The sequence below is a fragment of the Aspergillus flavus genome, chromosome 8 (assembly GCF_009017415.1).
Source record: "Aspergillus flavus chromosome 8, complete sequence".
Taxonomy (NCBI): Eukaryota; Fungi; Ascomycota; class Eurotiomycetes; order Eurotiales; family Aspergillaceae; genus Aspergillus; species Aspergillus flavus.
The window spans coordinates 2,227,216-2,245,219 of NC_092403.1; the positions used below are offsets into that span (position 1 = coordinate 2,227,216).

General features: G+C 48.5%; 7 protein-coding genes across 7 annotated transcripts; 4 read left to right on the forward strand and 3 right to left on the reverse strand.

The window, feature by feature from the left end:
• Nucleotides 1–203: 203 nt before the first annotated feature.
• F9C07_2206103 (putative exo-1,4-beta-xylosidase bxlB) lies at nucleotides 204–4,407 on the forward strand (the record flags this gene model as incomplete). The annotated part of the gene is made up of 2 exons (XM_041287457.2): nucleotides 204–327; nucleotides 2,138–4,407. The coding sequence occupies 2 exons, from the start codon at nucleotides 204–206 to the stop codon at nucleotides 4,405–4,407; spliced, it is 2,394 nt and encodes a 797-aa protein (XP_041151041.2).
• Nucleotides 4,408–4,557: 150 nt separating this feature from the next.
• On the forward strand, nucleotides 4,558–7,066 carry F9C07_2175230 (uncharacterized protein). The gene is made up of 3 exons (XM_071509371.1): nucleotides 4,558–5,745; nucleotides 5,987–6,343; nucleotides 6,434–7,066. The coding sequence occupies exons 1-3, from the start codon at nucleotides 5,736–5,738 to the stop codon at nucleotides 6,916–6,918; spliced, it is 852 nt and encodes a 283-aa protein (XP_071367434.1). The 5' UTR covers nucleotides 4,558–5,735; the 3' UTR covers nucleotides 6,919–7,066.
• Nucleotides 7,067–7,697: 631 nt separating this feature from the next.
• On the forward strand, nucleotides 7,698–11,952 carry F9C07_2287556 (RNA dependent RNA polymerase-domain-containing protein). The gene is made up of 4 exons (XM_071510913.1): nucleotides 7,698–7,910; nucleotides 7,967–9,758; nucleotides 9,817–11,189; nucleotides 11,250–11,952. Exons 2-4 carry the CDS (start codon nucleotides 8,289–8,291, stop codon nucleotides 11,728–11,730), a joined length of 3,324 nt encoding a protein of 1,107 aa, XP_071367435.1. The 5' UTR covers nucleotides 7,698–7,910; nucleotides 7,967–8,288; the 3' UTR covers nucleotides 11,731–11,952.
• A 9-nt stretch (nucleotides 11,953–11,961) lies between these two features.
• F9C07_1953562 (Alpha/Beta hydrolase protein) lies at nucleotides 11,962–13,833 on the reverse strand. Its single transcript, XM_041295207.2, has 3 exons — nucleotides 13,181–13,833; nucleotides 12,887–13,114; nucleotides 11,962–12,826 (listed from the first exon to the last, which is right to left on the reverse strand). Exons 1-3 carry the CDS (start codon nucleotides 13,448–13,450, stop codon nucleotides 12,176–12,178), a joined length of 1,149 nt encoding a protein of 382 aa, XP_041151039.1. The 5' UTR covers nucleotides 13,451–13,833; the 3' UTR covers nucleotides 11,962–12,175.
• A 383-nt stretch (nucleotides 13,834–14,216) lies between these two features.
• On the forward strand, nucleotides 14,217–15,383 carry F9C07_2237184 (uncharacterized protein; the record flags this gene model as incomplete). The annotated part of the gene is made up of 4 exons (XM_041295197.1): nucleotides 14,217–14,518; nucleotides 14,567–14,751; nucleotides 14,816–14,936; nucleotides 14,987–15,383. 4 exons carry the CDS (start codon nucleotides 14,217–14,219, stop codon nucleotides 15,381–15,383), a joined length of 1,005 nt encoding a protein of 334 aa, XP_041151038.1.
• Nucleotides 15,384–15,979: 596 nt separating this feature from the next.
• Nucleotides 15,980–16,348, reverse strand: F9C07_13213 (uncharacterized protein; the record flags this gene model as incomplete). Its single annotated transcript, XM_071507963.1, has 1 exon — nucleotides 15,980–16,348. The coding sequence occupies one exon, from the start codon at nucleotides 16,346–16,348 to the stop codon at nucleotides 15,980–15,982; it is 369 nt and encodes a 122-aa protein (XP_071367436.1).
• A 1,117-nt stretch (nucleotides 16,349–17,465) lies between these two features.
• Nucleotides 17,466–17,946, reverse strand: F9C07_2237186 (class I glutamine amidotransferase-like protein; the record flags this gene model as incomplete). Its single annotated transcript, XM_041287455.2, has 2 exons — nucleotides 17,466–17,620; nucleotides 17,697–17,946. 2 exons carry the CDS (start codon nucleotides 17,944–17,946, stop codon nucleotides 17,466–17,468), a joined length of 405 nt encoding a protein of 134 aa, XP_041151037.2.
• Nucleotides 17,947–18,004: the final 58 nt, after the last annotated feature.

An 18,004-nucleotide genomic window follows, 5' to 3' on the forward strand; every position in this document is an offset into this window, starting at 1 on the left:
GAGAGGGCATCACAGTGACAATGACATCGTCCACGACTCCTTCCGCGGACGAGAAACATGTCGATATCAAATCAGCAGCGACAGCTAATCCATCGACGGTCAAGGGCGATGGCGCGCTCCAGCTTCTCGCGGCGGGTAGTGAAGCCGGCACACTTGATCCCGAGGCCTCGCACCGACTAGTCCGCAAGATCGATCTTTACGTGATGCCACTGATCTGCATCGTGTATTTCCTGCAATATCTGGATAAGATTGCCATCAGTTACGCCAGTGTGACGGGTCTTCGGGAGTCGGCCAATCTTCATGGAAACCAGTTCAACTGGGTCTCCAGTATGTTTTTCTTCGGCCAATTGGCGTTACAATTTCCAACGACCCGTCTCATTCAAGCATTCCCCCTTGCTCGATACGTCGCCTTCAATGTGACGGTCTGGGGCACGATACTGGCATGCATGGCCGCGTGCCATTCCTTTGCTGCCTTGATGGTATGCCGTACGCTGCTCGGTGCTGCTGAAGCCGCAGTGGTGCCGGCTTGGGTAGTGTTCACATCGCAATGGTATCGCAAGGAGGAACAGGCTTTTCGTGTCGGATTGTGGTTCTCCATGTGTGGTTTTGCACAAATGTTCGGAGGGTATATTGCATACGGCGTAGCCATTCATATCGGTGGTGATCCTACTGCTTCGCTTCGCGGATGGCAGGTAATTTTCCTCATCTTAGGACTATTCACCGTCGTGATTGGCATCTTGTTCTTCTTCATCCTGCCAGACTCGCCTGTGACAGCTCGGTTTCTATCCCCAGAAGAGAAGGCCCTGCACGCAGAGCGCCTGCGAAGCAACGTCCAGGGCATCGGCAGTAACGTGTTCAAGAAAGCCCAAGTGTATGAAGCCCTTAAAGACCCGAACACATGGTTGTATTCCTTCTGGGTTTTGGCTGCCAATGTACCGAATTCCATCGCGACTAGTTTCGGTAACATTCTCGTCTCTGGTATGGGCTATTCGCAAACGCAGAGTCTCCTGCTAGTGACCCCTTTAGGTGCCTACGAAGTTGTTGCCCTCATCGGGCTAACCTACCTCGCCATGAAATCCGAGCAAAGACTCCTGTGGTGCATAATCGGTCACATCCCCTCGATCGTGGGTGCAATTCTCATGGCAACTACAGACAAGGCCCCCGCCCTAGTCGGCTACTATCTCACAGGCGGCATTCCGATTGGGTGGACCACTATCCTGGGCTTAACAAGTACCAACATTGCTGGATCGACGAAGAAAATCACAGTCTCATGTATCCAGACGATCGCATACACGGTCGGAAATATTATTTCACCCCAGACTTTCCAGGCGAAGGATGCCCCGCAGTATCTGCCTGCCAAGATCTCAATCGTCATCTTGTACGTGCTTGTCACGCTGGATCTTTACCTAATTCGCTGGCTGTCGATCCGGGAGAATCGCCGGAGGGACCAAGAAAAGGAGGCGCTTGGCGATGCGTATGTGGTGCCACAAAATCATGAGTTCTTGGATCTGACCGATCGGGAGAATCCCGAGTTTCGATATGCCATTTAACGTGCATCTGACATTGTATATATATCGCGACAATATAATAATAGATGTGACATGACACAAGAATGAATGTGTAACGGACCTTCGCATTCGAAGATCGTAATTTAGACATCGGGACAGGGGGGCAGGGTCGGATAACATTCATTCCGCTCTAATAAGCAAATACAGCCGAATCGTAGCTGTCTCCGCAGCATCTCCGCACCCTGATCTGCATTCCCCGCGAGGAGTTGCCATTCAGGCTAATTGCTTGCATGATAACAAGGTCATCGGTTAGCCATCTACGCTCTGCAATTGGTGGAAGGACAGACAGCTCTCCAGGAGAAGAATTAGTCCATCGCCAGAGTGATACTTGACTACTAAGCGAGCATGGAAATCAGCCAGTTTTGTCTTAGAGAGTATTGCGCGGTCCTTCATATCCCAACGGTAAATTAATTGACGAGAGCACCCTCGGTTTGCGGGCATATAAAGGTAATGTTGTGTCTTATAGCCATGCCTTGGCTAGAAGTAGTCAAACGAGGCGCTCAATAAGATGGTGCATCTCTCTCCCCTCTTGCGGCCTCTCGCCGCATTCTCGTTCTTTACATCCCTAGCTTCGACCGAGAGCATTTTTCCAGATTGTAGCACTGGCCCCTTAAGCAAGAACAATGTCTGCGACACATCGCTCGATCCTGTATCTCGTGCGAAATCGCTCGTGGCAGCCATGACTCTTGAGGAGAAAATCAACAACACCAAGTATGATTCGTCCGGAGCACCAAGACTGGGCCTGCCTGCCTATAACTGGTGGAACGAAGCCCTTCATGGCGTAGCCGAGGGTCATGGTGTGTCGTTTTCCGATAGTGGTAACTTCAGCTACGCAACTTCCTTCCCAATGCCCATTCTTCTCGGAGCTGCTTTCGACGATGACCTTGTCAAGCAAGTTGCCACTGTCATCAGCACTGAGGCTCGAGCGTTCGCGAATGGTGGCCATGCGGGTCTCGATTATTGGACACCCAATATCAATCCATTCCGTGACCCGCGATGGGGCCGAGGTCAAGAAACACCCGGAGAAGATCCGCTGCATCTTTCTCGGTATGTCTACCATCTGGTGGATGGACTTCAGGATGGTATCGGGCCTGAGAGACCTAAGGTAGTCGCAACGTGCAAGCATTTCGCAGCGTATGATTTGGAAAACTGGGAAGGTATCGAGCGATACGCATTCGATGCCGTTGTATCGCCTCAGGATTTATCTGAGTACTATCTCCCTTCATTCAAGACATGCACCCGCGATGCGAAAGTCGACGCCGTGATGTGCAGTTACAATTCCTTAAACGGTATCCCCACATGCGCAGACCGTTGGCTGCTGCAGACTCTCCTCCGTGAGCACTGGGGATGGGAGCAAACCGGCCACTGGGTCACTGGTGATTGCGGTGCAATTGACAACATCTACGCTGACCATCATTACGTCGCTGATGGTGCCCATGCCGCTGCTGCTGCTCTGAACGCCGGAACGGACCTGGACTGTGGGTCTGTCTTCCCGGAATATTTGCGCAGTGCACTCCAGCAGGGTCTGTATAACAATCAGACATTGAATAACGCCCTCATACGACTGTATTCATCCCTTGTGAAGCTCGGCTATTTCGACCCTGCAGATGACCAACCCTACCGCTCGATCGGATGGAACGAGGTGTTTACGCCGGCCGCCGAGGAACTTGCCCATAAGGCAACGGTCGAAGGTATCGTCATGCTCAAGAACGATGGAACTCTCCCGCTGAAAAGCAATGGGACAGTAGCAATAATTGGCCCGTTTGCAAACGCAACCACCCAACTGCAGGGAAACTACGAGGGACCTCCAAAGTACATCAGGACCCTGATCTGGGCAGCCGTACACAATGGATACAAGGTTAAATTCTCTCAAGGCACAGATATCAACTCAAACAGCTCAGCCGGCTTCGCGGAAGCCATCTCCGCCGCCAAAGAAGCAGATACTGTGATCTATGCGGGCGGCATAGACAACACAATTGAGAAAGAGTCACAGGACCGCACCACTATTGTGTGGCCCGGAAATCAGCTAGATCTGATCGAACAGTTGTCCGACTTGGAGAAACCATTAATAGTGGTGCAGTTCGGCGGTGGACAAGTGGACGACTCCTCTCTTCTCGCGAATGCTGGTGTCGGCGCACTCCTGTGGGCTGGTTATCCCAGTCAAGCAGGTGGCGCAGCCGTATTCGATATTCTAACAGGCAAGTCAGCACCTGCTGGACGTCTCCCGGTAACACAGTACCCAGCGAGTTATGTGGATGAAGTCCCCATGACAGATATGACCCTTCGTCCAGGGTCTAACAACCCAGGAAGAACCTACCGATGGTATGACAAGGCGGTGTTGCCCTTCGGCTTTGGCCTCCACTATACGACGTTCAATGTGTCATGGAATCACGCCGAGTATGGTCCGTACAACACGGATTCTGTAGCCAGCGGTACTACTAACGCACCGGTTGATACGGAGCTTTTTGATACATTCTCTATCACGGTGACGAACACGGGAAATGTGGCATCGGATTACATTGCTTTGTTATTCTTGACCGCTGACAGGGTCGGTCCTGAGCCTTATCCTATCAAGACACTGGTGGGATACAGTCGCGCGAAGGGGATTGAACCCGGACAGAGCCAGCAAGTCAAGCTAGATGTTTCAGTGGGTTCCGTTGCAAGAACTGCTGAGAACGGAGACTTGGTGCTGTATCCGGGGTCCTATAAGCTGGAGGTAGATGTTGGACAGGACTTCCCGACGGCCACATTTACAGTCAGTGGAAAGGAGAAGGTGTTGGATGAATTTCCCGAGCCACAGCAGAATGCAACTTCCGCTGTCACGCGTTGGGGGCGATAATGTATCCGAGTTGCTGTGCCCAGCTCATGAGGCAATGTTATCAATGCTCTATCATGATACAACAATAAGTAATCAAATAAGAGTTTGAAAACGTTGGGCGCATATGATACGTAGCATTGGTAGTACCCAATTAGTAGGTGGAGGAACTGAGCCCATCTGTTATGAACGCGTGACATCATGCTCAATAACATCACGTGATCGCGCGTGTAGCTGCCTTAAGGCTCCAAGTTCTCAAACAACAGAGTTCCCCAAGACTAGGTACACGATTCCAAACCGTACTGGGTTGTAGTAGACTGTGACGCGTGATATGTTTAATTTAGCCTCAAGGTGCTCATTCTAATGAGTTTGTATGTAGCTTGCGGTTGTGTAGTTGTCATGCATCTCGTGGTGCTACCGATATATATATGAGTCTTGAATAGGACCGCAGTGGGCTGGAGTGAATGTAGGATAATCAAAAGGATGAAGAAAGTCTCAAACCAATTTACTATACTACTACTTAACAAGTTTTGATTTTAATTCTGAAGTCCCTGGTTTACGATTCTCATAAGCATATGACCATGAACGCAATGACTTATCAGAGGGACACGGGAAAACATAGCCCCAAAGCTCACTAAGCATTGGACTGCGGGTTTTATGTCGGGATTCAACGATACTAACTGCCAGGTTACAACGACTTTTCATCGCTAATAATCAAACCAAGTGCACGAATTATGTATCCCTTGTGGCATCTACTATTCTGTCTGTGATAATTCGGTTATAGTCATATACCGTGTGCCAACAAACACTGGCACGTTTGGTTGAATTGTGACTCGCAATTGAGTCCCCTAGCACGTCCAACTGAGAAATATTGGGTAGTCCTGACGCGGTGGGCACTGTATATAACTGTGGACAACTCGGTGAAGCATGTCGCGGCTCGGAAGAACACAAGAAAAAGGCCGGTGCAAATCGGATATCTGACGGTCTGACCCACACATGTTTCTCGGATATATCCGGCAGCGAGAGAAAGATCTTGGACGTGACGAGCCTTAGGCTACTAAATCCTCAAAGTTTCAATCCGATCTCTTCATCGGCATCATCGACGATTATTTGTACTGTAGGTATCTCTTTAGTTGTAAACCATTATTGGGACATTAGTCCTGCGACGCAGGGAGGGACATTGTCTCCATTTTTGACAGGGCCCGCCGGCAGCAGTGTCAACATTCTTAAAATACAGAAATCACGTCGCTCGATAAGTAGCACACTACAGAGTGAAGAATAGGTTGCTTGTGAGTAGACGATGCACAAATGTTTCACAGTGAATGTGCATAAGAGATTAAAGTAGACAACGCATGTGCGAAGGTGATTATCGTCCGTTTATTTGATAGAGATCCTAATTATCCTCTCTGCTGTTACCACCGAAAACTTGATGACAGATGTTCTTCGGGTGGTAATGATGATCGACAATGCCAGTTGCTGGAAGACTGGCTGCTGTTGTCCCGCGCAGCCCGGATCCGGTGGTCAACATACTACAGACCACACCCCAGGTGCGGTTGGAACCAGAAGTGTAAGAAGGAGCTCTAATATGATCTTTGGTTGGCAGGAACGCAGGATGTATTTATCTTTGCGAACAGCTTAGTCGACATACGACCGGCTCAGGTGGATTGGGACTGCCTGAAGAGCCTACATGCCCCAGTCATTCCGCAGATCTCAGATAGGCCTTTTCAAATTATCCAGCATATGGGTGTGATTGTTATTCCTTCCGGTATTTGCTCGGACAAGTCTCGAACGCTGATCGACAAATTGGCTGAAGGCACTATCTACAATCATAAAGGCACGTACTCTGTACTGGCCTTTTCAGGGCCCGGAAGGAAAATACCAAAGCCTGAACTGAAGGTAATTCGCGCACTGGAGTTCATCGGGAAGACAAGTATGTGCCTATGTGAGCTAGATTACATATGTAAGATGAGTTCCAGTTACGTCTTTCGATTACCATGTTCTCATTATTACTATAAAGAGCTAGATGCTAATTGCAAACTCATGATATAAGCACAAGAGCTTCATCGAGTCGACCGATCCACAGATGCACTGCCCAGGTATCGTACGGTCTTCTGGAACTGCCACGATTATACAGTCAATCTCGCCATTCTCATCATGGATGACTTCCCCCCACCGCCCGCTCTCGTGAAACTATCCAGAATGGTAGAGGAGTCTAAATCTGCCTTTTGTCGGAAACATGAAGAATGTGCTTTGGCTATGATGAACGTCGCTCTCTGTATCGGGGCATTTCTGTGTGTATTCGATCTGTTTGGCTACACCTTGGCACATATATTCATTCTGTTCGCGCTTTTATCGACGGCACTTTGTCATGTATACTATACTATCTGGAGGTTTCAGCAGGTTGAAGCCTTGCAGATGAGAGAAGCTTTGATACACACTCTTGAGCAACGCTTTTCTAGACTATCGGCCTTCCGTCGTGGGAACCCTGTCCCATCGTCGGCGATTAGGGAGCCCTTGTGGTTTCCAAGAGGCTAGGAGATGTTGGAAGCACGACACTCATGGCACTTTGGGTCGCCATATCTTATTTCATCTCTGTTTCTGTAACCCCCCTCTTTCTGCCTTCTTTTAACTTTATTTTTACTTTGCGTTCCAGTTGGAGCTCACTCTTAATTTTGCACTTTTGTAGACAGTGTATGCTGATAGTATTATTTCATTCAGATCACATATGCTTATGCTTTTTTCTACTTTGTCAGATCTATGCAACGTGAAATTAGATTATTGGCTAAGTGCTGACTGTACGTATTGTGCCACAAACGAAGCAAGACGCAGAATCAATGTTGTTTTACAATTGGTGCAGAAAGCCCGAATGTAACACATCATATGATACATCGCTTAGGGCAATGAAAGCACATACCTGGCTTAAGGCTGGTATCTATACAGTGCTTGCATGGTGAAATTTGGCTCGCATTCGATGTGCTAACAGTATGAACTGAGAATGAATCCAGAACAAATAGTATATGGTACCCGTACAAGATGCTATCCTACGTGCTGGGGAGGACAGGAAAACTACAAAGGCTTTGACATAGGACTTGAAAGAGGGGCCCCTCCTGAGGCAGATGCAATCCTATCTTAGCCCACTGGGGCATCCAATGACATTTTACGGAGTAAGGAAGAACATAATTTGAGAATGGCCACCGGAATCAGAAGGGGTGAGTGCTTGTCAGGTGATTTGAGAGAGAGGGCGGGTAAAAGCGAGTCGGGATATGCACCTAAGCTATGGACTGTAGGTTCAAGGTATAAATGCAGAGCAGTAGGGCAAGTCACATGCCAAGTGAGGTGTGACACAAAGCTTCTAGAACGCACTATTGCTTTGCTCATATGACTTTTGTCGTTGCCTGGCCGAGTATAGACCAGCTCGCCTTCTGAAACAATGACAGACTGGAGATGCGTTTCATTCACCAAAGGTCCGCTGGCCTCTGCTCATACCATTCACCACTATGCTGCCTAGGGCTAAGGTGACATTGTAGGTGACTGTTCTCTTGTGGTTTTCTTGATTTGAAGCAAAATACTGATGGCGACCAAGGACGACGCTTGATCATTGCCGGCTCGGCTTTAGTGAACATATCAATGGCGCTGGTTGAAACCCTATTACTGCTAGTAAAGGTGAGATGGATCGAACTGTAAATTAAGTCAAGGCTGGAGAAGTATTCAATGAATGTAGCCTGCGATCCACAACAACCAATAGGAGCTCCGATCAGTCGTTTGCTCCTCACGACCTCCCCTCATCTCCTCTCGATCCCACGACTGTTTAATCAATAATACCACTCGACCGAGCTTTTTTATCAGCAGCGCCTTCCCTGTCGTATCCCATTTTGGAAACTACTTCGTTTGATAGTAGATCCAATATGGAAGTCTTTCTTCACCATGTCCCAGCGGATCTTAATCGGCACGGCTTCAAACGCGAACTTCAGCCCTTCATGAAAACCCTTCGAATTCAAGACTTTATTTGCGAGAAGCCCAGAAAGAAACGTTTTGGCACTATCACCTTTCTGCATGTCGACGACGCAGAAAGGTTTCTGCAGGCACATGGTGAAAAGCCAAATCCTCTCGGGGGCTTCAAGTCAAATCTGAAACTCATGGGGGTGAGTGTGTGTTGTAAATCAAGCAGATATCCGCCAAAGCCCTTCGCATTGCGGACGTTAGAGCACGAGGCTCAAGAAAGGGCAAAGGGTCACCGGGAGCGGCCAGAGGAGTCAGTCGTTTTTGGAATGCAACAATACAGCTGTGGAAGATGCGACTTTGTCGGGGAGCAGTTGACATACAACCCTGAGCTTCAGTGGTCAGCAAGAGGAACTATCAAATTCAAGACGCGATCTATGATAGTCCACGTTATTCCTGACTGTCGGATTCGCATACCACTTTCTACCATTGTTAGCTTAATATACTCGACTGACGGTACTCTTACAGTTACCCTCTCTGATGTGCCCTTCTTCTTTAAGGTAATAGGGACTTCCTACAATTCGTTAGGAATCGAATCCAGTCGGGTACGTCTGTCCAATCTAGGGAACGGACATGATCAGATAGTTGGGCAGTGCTTGGTTTATCAGTTCAAAGTTTCTGTGGTGGACTTTAGGGCAAATATAGAAAAGCTCAAAGATTGGGAGATAACCATCTATCGGTACAACCTGACCACAGCAAGGCCCCTATTATGCTCACAGGCAGTCTCCGTTGAGTTTCACAAACTGCTGAGTGAGCTAGCAGAATGTACGCGCAATAGATCTGTGCCATTTGGGATTCTCTTCCAGCTTCAGGCATTGGCACAAAATGCATACCTTCATCCCACCACTAGCCGCAAACTGGCCGAAGGATTACGCAAAAGGTTCGCTGAGGATGAAGCAGCCGGACGGGATCCTATCACCGTGGACGGAATGAGAAAGCTTTTTAATATGATCGGCTGGCCGTTTCCTGGAGACGATCCGCGGGTCTATGAGGTAGACTTCCTTGTGGCGACGCTTGAGGCGAACCACAGAGAGATACAAGATGGCTTCGCCTATCGAGAAGGACTTCATGAGAACACAGTTAACATGACAAAGGTCCATCGAGTCAATGTAACCCCTACCCGAATCACACTGCATGGGCCCGAAATGGAACCGCAGAATCGAATTCTGCGCAAGTTTCCCAACCATCACGAGTACTTCATCCGTGTACAGTTCTGTGATGAGAATGGAGAAGGTTTGCTCTTCAATGCAAATGTGGATTACAAGGATATCTTTGGGCGCTTCATAGACATTATGACAAGGGGGATCCAGATTGCCGGTCGCACATATAACTTTCTCGGGTTTTCGCATTCCTCATTGCGATCCCGCGCGGTTTGGGTAACATCCCTGCACTATGAAGCAACCCCATAGAAAACAAGACTAATTTAGCCCACAGTTCTCTTCTCCATTCGTCGACGATAATGGCCACATGCAGACATACTTTTCGATCGTCAGTGCAATAGGCAAATTCTCACATATAACGTCACCGGCACGATGCGCAGCCAGAATTGGCCAGGCCTTTACTGAGACGCCCTTCATGGTCCCATTAGAAAAGCATGGGGTGCTAGTCTCAACGATTCCAGACCTCACGTCTCCAGATGGTTCACGGGTCTTCAGTGATGGGGTCGGTGCCATCTCGCGCGAGGTGGTGGCAAGCATTTGGGCCGATATACCACTAAAAAGGGGGAATCCCACATGCTTCCAGATTCGCTTGGGTAGGGCGAAAGGCATGCTTGCTGCTGACAGCCGATTACGTACTGCGGTCATTCAGATACGTCCATCAATGATCAAGTTCGATAGCGAGGATATGAAAAACCTGGAAATTTGCAATATGGCATCCAGACCCTATCCCATGGTTCTAAATCGTCAAGTGATTAAGATTTTAGAGGATATGGGTGCCTCAAAGGACTGGTTCTTCCAAATGCAGAACGAAGAACTGACGCGACTTCAATCTATCACCGTCAGTACGGATAAGACAGCAAGGTTTCTCAAGGATAAGTCAGTCGCTGAGTGTATTGGTCTTTATCGACTATACCGCCAATGTTACTGGACACGCCTGAATTACAAGAAGGACGGCTTCCTCCGAGCAATTGTTGAGGCTGTGGTTCTTAGGGAGCTCCGGCTCCTGAAGCACAAAGCGCGTATCCCAGTGAAGAAAGGCATGACACTCTATGGGGTTATAGATGAGACAGGCTTCCTTCAAGAAGGTGAGGTTTATGTGACATTTGATCGCATGGAAGGGCGATATGCGGCACCTCCTGGGCCTGGGCATATCTTGGTGACTCGGTCGCCTGCGCTTCACTGTGGTGACATTCAACGTGCCCAAAATGTCATACCCCCAGAGGACCATCCCTTAAGGTATCATCGTAATTGCATTGTATTCAGTCAGAAGGGAAGCCGGGACTTGCCTAGTAAGTTGAGTGGAGGAGATCTCGATGGGGATTTGTATCATGTCATCTGGGATCCTGAACTAGAGAGTGTTGAGACATTTGCCCCCGCAGATTACCCGCGTCCCACATCTATTGACATTGGGCGAGATGTGAGGGTAGATGACATGGCTGCATTCTTTGTAGAATTCATGCGGTCCGATATTCTTGGTATGATTGCTATCCGCCATATGGTCATGGCAGATCAAGCTGCGTCGGGAACCAGGGATACCTCATGCCGCCTCCTGGCTGGACTGCACTCGAAGGCCGTGGACTTTTCCAAAACTGGTATTCCCGTGAACATGGAGGACATGCCTAGAGTGAACCGTTATCGACCGGACTTGTAAGTCTCCTTTCCGTTCAATAATCGCTTTCTCTCGCGTCTAATGATTGAAACACCTAGTCTGGCGCCAGGGCCCCAAACACGCCTCTATAATAAATCCAAGATTGGACTTGAGCAGCATGTTTCACATGCAAACTATGATGATGACGACGACGCAATCATTTCTGCGATGGACACCTACTCTGACCATCCAACCAAGCCTATCAGCGAGCTAGAAGTTGTTATCGGGTCCATCATCAACAGGAGGGGTGTACAGACCCGCCGCCAAAGTGACCGATCAAATAAGCTACACGAGGAGTTTGACCGGATTGCTACATGGATCACAAGCATCATGCGCCGGCAGGAGATCGAGGACCCTGATCCTAATGGCTTGGAGCTATCTCTGGCGTGTCTTTATCATGGAATCCAAGGGAGCGATTCCGGCCACCGCAAGGAGGTATACGGTGAGCTTAAGAGCTTCCGAGTTGTCGCGGCCTGTGCACTGTTAGCCGAGTTAGATCATCGCGACAAGGCTGATCCGAAGAATTGTTTTACTATGTGATACTTATGAAAAACGTCTGGCTACCAAGATACAGGGTCAGGCATCGATAGTTTGAATATGTTTTTATCTGGCAGCACGGCCTATGCTGATAAGTTGGACTAATGGTCTCTGGTACATACAGCCCTGAGTATGTAGGTAAAGCCTATAGCGGTATTAGCAGCCCATGATATGATATTTATTATTTTCTACGTTTAGCAAATGTAATCACTCTGTGGAATACCAGGATAGTTTCTCATATTCCTTATGACCTAAACCTTGAAGACATAAATTCTCAATCCATGATCAGTATCATAGTATAGAAATATGAATTTCAAGCAGTCAGTGCTACTAGAAAGCGGTTGTTTGCTTAGTACATCTCGTGACTTCTCGGTTAGCCAACCAGTCCATGTAAGTCACTACCAATGTGTATGATATCGATTGAAAGCCAGTCTACATGTTTACGATCTCAAAACGTGCCGTTCACCTTTATCAATATCCAGTCATGCAAGACTTGAGCTATATCGTCACTATTCATTTCCATAAACTGCAAATGCCCGTTTCCATGCAGCCCAGCATGACCTAACTCCAAATGCTCCGCGGGAACCCCTGCCTGGTACAGAAACTTGATAAAACAATGGTCATACTGAGCATGGTATGACGCCTCTCCAGTACTGATCAGAATCGGAACACGCGCTAAGTTGAGCAGTTTTCTGGCAGGTTCGTGCTGGATGATGCATGGAAGCAGGCCGGGTGAATGTGCTGGTACATTCTTCATAGTCAAGGGCGACGAGACATTCGACGGTGGGGGTTCATAGCTCAAGGGAATAGACGTAAGTCCCCAAGGACGACTGAACTCCTTTGAGAATATAGCCTCTCGGAATGGAGGGCCCTTCGGCTCGATTTGAATCAGTGCCTTGATTAGGTCTGGACGACTGTCTGCCCATGACCACCCATACAGGCCACCCTGGGAATGCGTGATAACTATTGCCGGGCCAATGCGATCGAGAAGCTTCTCTCCTGCGACTTTCATGGTTTCCTCTTGGACTCGACTGTCGGAGACGGATTGGACGGTACTCATGTAATATGCGTCGAAGAATGGGTCACCCATTTCGCCCGTCTACGGTTGCGCATGTCAGTGTGAGACTGATGGAGGATACATTTTGCTGTGAGAACCTACGCCCGGCCATTGGGTATGCAACTTGGCCTGGGGCCATAGGGGATATTTCTTTACAGCGGTGAATCGCTGCGAGATGAACTCTGCCGAGAAGGCAGTCTGGCCTAGGTCATCGTCCGACCATGTCGGCGATCGACCGGTTAACGTTCGATCTAGGAGATACACGACATAGCCATGGTCAAGGAACCAAGATGCCCATCCGGGGCTACCATCGGGTTTATTGAGGAAGTTCTAATGTTGTCAGAGGCTGTCCGACCCTTGCCAACAGAGTCGTTACTGGAGCAACATAGAGCTCACCGTCCCGGTCTGACCACCGCCGTGAACAAAAACAATCGGATACGGTTGCACACGCTCACGGACAGGCGACAGCTTCTCCACATACATCTGGTTATGGAAATAGCTCCCAACACCACTGCTATTGGAATGGACATACTGCCCACCGACATAGAAATAATCCCTAAAATGAGGCGCCGCGTTAGAGTATCCCCGAATGCAATGTACGACATGTGAAAGAAGAAGCGTTGAGGCCAAGACAACGGCCATGAAGGCTTGGCAAACGTGTGGCATGGCAGGCGAGTCCAAGAACAAAGGAACAAAGGGGAAACGTGGGAAAGGGGGCGTCGTCTGGGATGGAACCCCGTTGGTTGGTCGTGCCCACGGGGCGGAAAAGAACGGTTCCAAATATAATCGAATCCCGGGGCAGGACTAGGGCGATGCCACGCTAATGTCAGACCGTCGACGCCGATCCTCCACTATTTCTCTCATTAACGGCATCTTGGTCCCGATGCCTGTTGACCCACCAATGGAAACGACGGTGATTGTTGGCTCGAGGCTCCGAATGGGAGTCTAGAATTTCCATGCCTTAATTTAAATGAGTTCAAGATATTAGGAGCAGGGATCGGTCAATGAGATAAAGAAGAAAGCTGTAACGTCTGGATGATCATCATTTCTTTGATTCTCTATTTTCATTCTCCTTCTTTTGTCTTATGCAAAGCTAACATTTTGCATCCATGACCAGATAATGATAATCAGAAAAAGGCATCATGAGATCGAATGGCTCGATTCGTGGGGTAGCCCAAAGTGGGCTTGCATCGGAAACCAACAACCGATAGGGTTGACGTATACGAGTTTTGACTCAGTCGGCCCTGCCAGCTAACTCGCTCGGGATTAGAATCGAAACCCTAGTGTCAGGAATCTGATCCTTCAAGAACTATAATGACAATTAATCCTTGATGATGCATGTCGTGGAACAAATAACCCGCAGGGATACGAAAAAGTCTTTCTTTCCCTTCCCACATCCCCAGAGCAAAGATGGCCATCGTCAACCATCGAGATGTCCATGGATTCAACAGCAGCCATAGTGCTGGTGGGCGTGTTTGGTGCCCTGAGCCAGGCGTTGATGGTTTTGCGCCTGGTGATGCGGAGATGTCGTGGTCAACGTTTGATTCTCAGTGATTATCTCACTATTGCTTGCATTGGCCTAGTACTTGCCCGCTCCGCGTTCGCGGCAGTCATCTTAGTCTGGGGAAACAACCATATGGATCGACCCGTCGCAGATATAAGCTCGACGCAGATCTACCGTCGCCAGGTTGGCAGCAAACTGACGGTGGTTAATCGCCTAGTATACAACGTCTAGTACGTGCAACTCGCTTTCATTCTTGAATCATGCGTTAACATCGGCAGTCTTTGGCTGCAAAAGGCCGTGGTCTTGCTTCTATGTCAGCGAATACTCGCTGGCCTCCCGTGGCCAGAACGAATAATCAGAGCATGCTGGGCCTTGCTCGTTGCCAGCTTTGCGGCAGTTCAGATCACTACCTTTGTAGACTGTCGACCTTTGCATCTGTACTGGCAAGTCATGCCTGATCCAGGTGCGTGTGGAACCCGCCAAGATTTCAGGGTCAGATAATCATCAGTTGTTAATCTCGTACATAGGGTCATGCGTCGAAGCTCACACCCAACTCGTCACTCTTATTTCGATGAACATCTCGACCGATACCATGTTGATGTTACTACCCATGCCATGGCTGCTCAGGGTGAAAACATCATGGACGCGGTAGGTAACCACTATCTAACGCCACTACTGTTCTCTAATCAAATCTCTAGCCGCCTCCAGCTCGTCGGACTGTTTGCAATTGGATTACTACTCATCGCAATAGCCATCGTCCGCCTTCCATCATTCGATGATAATACCTCCCAGCTGAACCGAAACACCTGGGGCTCCGTGGAGGAATTTCTCGCTGCATTCGTCGCCAATGTGCCTACCTTATATACCCTGCGACGAAGAGCCGACAAGAGCTACCCCACATATTACAGCCACGGTGCGTCTGAGGGCCGTATGGGCGGCTCACGGCATCCGCCTCATAATGAAGGGATATTGGTCACCAATAGTGTTCAGCTCGAGTATATGGTTGATGGTAGACACAAGTCGCAGGGCTCGGACCATAATGTTGTAAGACAGGATAGTAACGAGCAGCTGGTGGGGGATGAGCGATGGCGTTGAAACAATGTTTACTTTGTAAATTATTTATCCTTATAATAACCTACCTTTATAGTCCATTCTGCGAAAAGAAAAAATAAAATAAAAAATAAATATTATACTTTTAAGTAGGTGCCTGCTTTCATTACTGTTTACAAGGCAATCTATTCTATCGGGGCTCTAGGCTGTCCTGTTCGGTGTTTTCTGCTTCGCTGGCATACCTCGGTAGTTGCTGGAGCGTTGGTGCGACCCTCTTCATTACGTGCTTTGAGACTGTGTCTGTTGATTGGATAAGCAAATAACCCGAGAAGCCATGTCTCTCTCCCCTGATTGTGCACTATGGGAACAAACCTAGGACCGATTCAATAGGGCACTCGCAATCTCCTATGGAACAGGACCAAAATGTGTGTATACAGTTCTAAATGGTAGCTGGTGGCCGGGCGGGCGATGGGATGAAGCGTGTCTGCGTCATCATTAAGACCTGTACCAACAGAGACGATACCACCTTCCATCTCAAGTCAACTTTCGCACATCAGGCCAAAGATACGTTTCCAGACCAGCGGCCTTTCTCCTCTCCGGACCCTCCAAACATTCGTTGAGCGGAGAGTCTCAGGGTAGCCCTAGAGGAAGGAACCCCATTCCTTCGCAAATTCCTCATCGTCAAGTTGATCACCCAGCCTAATGAGATTGTCCCGCATGCGAGGGAATGGGGAGATATCGAGCTTCAGTTGATGTGGTATTTCACGCTGCAATGTCGTTGGACGTAAACCAGGGGCGATGCTGCCCTGCTTCTCCATGTCCCACGGACCGTAGGTACTGAAGATAGAAAGGGTATCATCCTGGCACATCCATTCGGGAGTCATACCTAAAACAGCGGCATTCTGGAAGGCTGCTCGGAGCACGTTAATCCTGCTCAGATTGATGAGGATATCTGTCTGTGGTGAACAGCTGAGATAACTATTCAAGGTTTTCCTTTCGAAGTTGACCATCAACTCATGCACATTGGGAAGGGCAATCGTTCAGCAGAGATGCTCCTTCCTCAAGATGTCAAACGCTATGTCACGTTGGTACCATAGTTAAACGATGATGCTGAAGTAGACAAAGTTCTTAAAAGACTTGAACTTTTTCTATTATTTTAACCGAGGAGGAGCCGTATGATAATTTAGTCGAAGTCCTAGAGTAAAGGATCACATTCCGCTCCTTTTCACTAGCAATAAGACTCAGCACCGGCGTCTGATTCAGGACAAGGCTTACGATATGCTCACAGGGTCAAGTGATTCGGTACTCTTCCCCGGATTTTATAATCGCTAACTCCAGCCAAATCATCCTCGAGTAGTTGGTCTTGGTTAACCAATGCAGGCTGCTTATATCTCTACTCTAAGTGGCTGTCTGCACATCTTAGTGGATGCCATTTTTCCCGAAGGACACCGCACTGACAAGGCTCTCTATCTATTTTGACCTTCCGATTGGGAGGTGTATGGCCCGCTACGATGTACATCAAAACTTTCCTCATGTAGCGTCATAGCGCAGGATAGCATCTTAGACGTACTTACATCTGATTTTGGCCGAAACTGAAAAGATTCCACCACGCTTGCTCAGGCATGGTGCTGTGTAATTTTGGGCTCACTGCACAAAAGGGTACTGGGCGACATAGTTTCACATAGGCAAGTCATCCTTATGAGCTCCTAAATCGGCCGGTAAATATGCGGCTGGGGCGCTAGGCTACGAGGGATTGTGTAAGTAATAGCTTTGGTAATTTTCTAGCTATAGTTGCATGATGGGCCATGCACTGCCTAAGTACTGTATTGACGTTTAGCAGTCCATGCAGTTCTGAAGCGCTACTTGCAAAACCAAACAGGCATCGTATAAATTCGCCAGACGCGTTTAAACCCTGCTACCTCGATCAGAGTTTGGCCGGTCAAAGCCGCGCTCGCTGGAATCTGGCCCGTAACTAGCTTGCCATTATGACCGCTAACAAGGACCTTGGCCCCGAAGGAGGTTTCCGCCCTGTCATAAAGCCCACCATTTTTTTTTTGTTCCGTCTCTAATAGAAACGGAATGTCTTTGGTAATTGCTTGATCTCCTCCTCCGCGTTAGAGAGACTCGTTACCTTCTGTCAGAGACCAAGTAATCTCCATTAGTCAACTTCACATTGATCAGAACAACAGAAGCATGGCACACAGCAGAGACCACTTTTCCGGACTCGTAGAAACCACGGACAAGGATATGAGACGTTTCATCATTAGCAAGGTCAAACATATCTAGCGGTAGGTGAAATCATCAGCATAACTACATCTTTATCATGACTCTACACAATCAGGTAGAATTACTTCTGACCATGGCCGCCAACGTAGAAAGTCCCAACGAATTCTGAGATCTTGGCAAGCAGAGAATCAAGCTTTACAGTATTCTTGCAGACACTGCATCTCTCTTTGAGGAAGGTCACACATTCGGGGTCGTCCTTGGTCGATTCAATAGAGTATGGATCCAGGGGTGGCTCACCGCCTGCAGGAGATGCAACCACGATGTCAAAAAAAGGCGCGAGCTTGTTGAATCTTATGAGGCGAGTAAATGGTTGCATTGCCATCTTCTAAAGCACATAAATCAAACGGAAGCGCTTTCCCGCGCTGTCGTTTCTTGTGTTC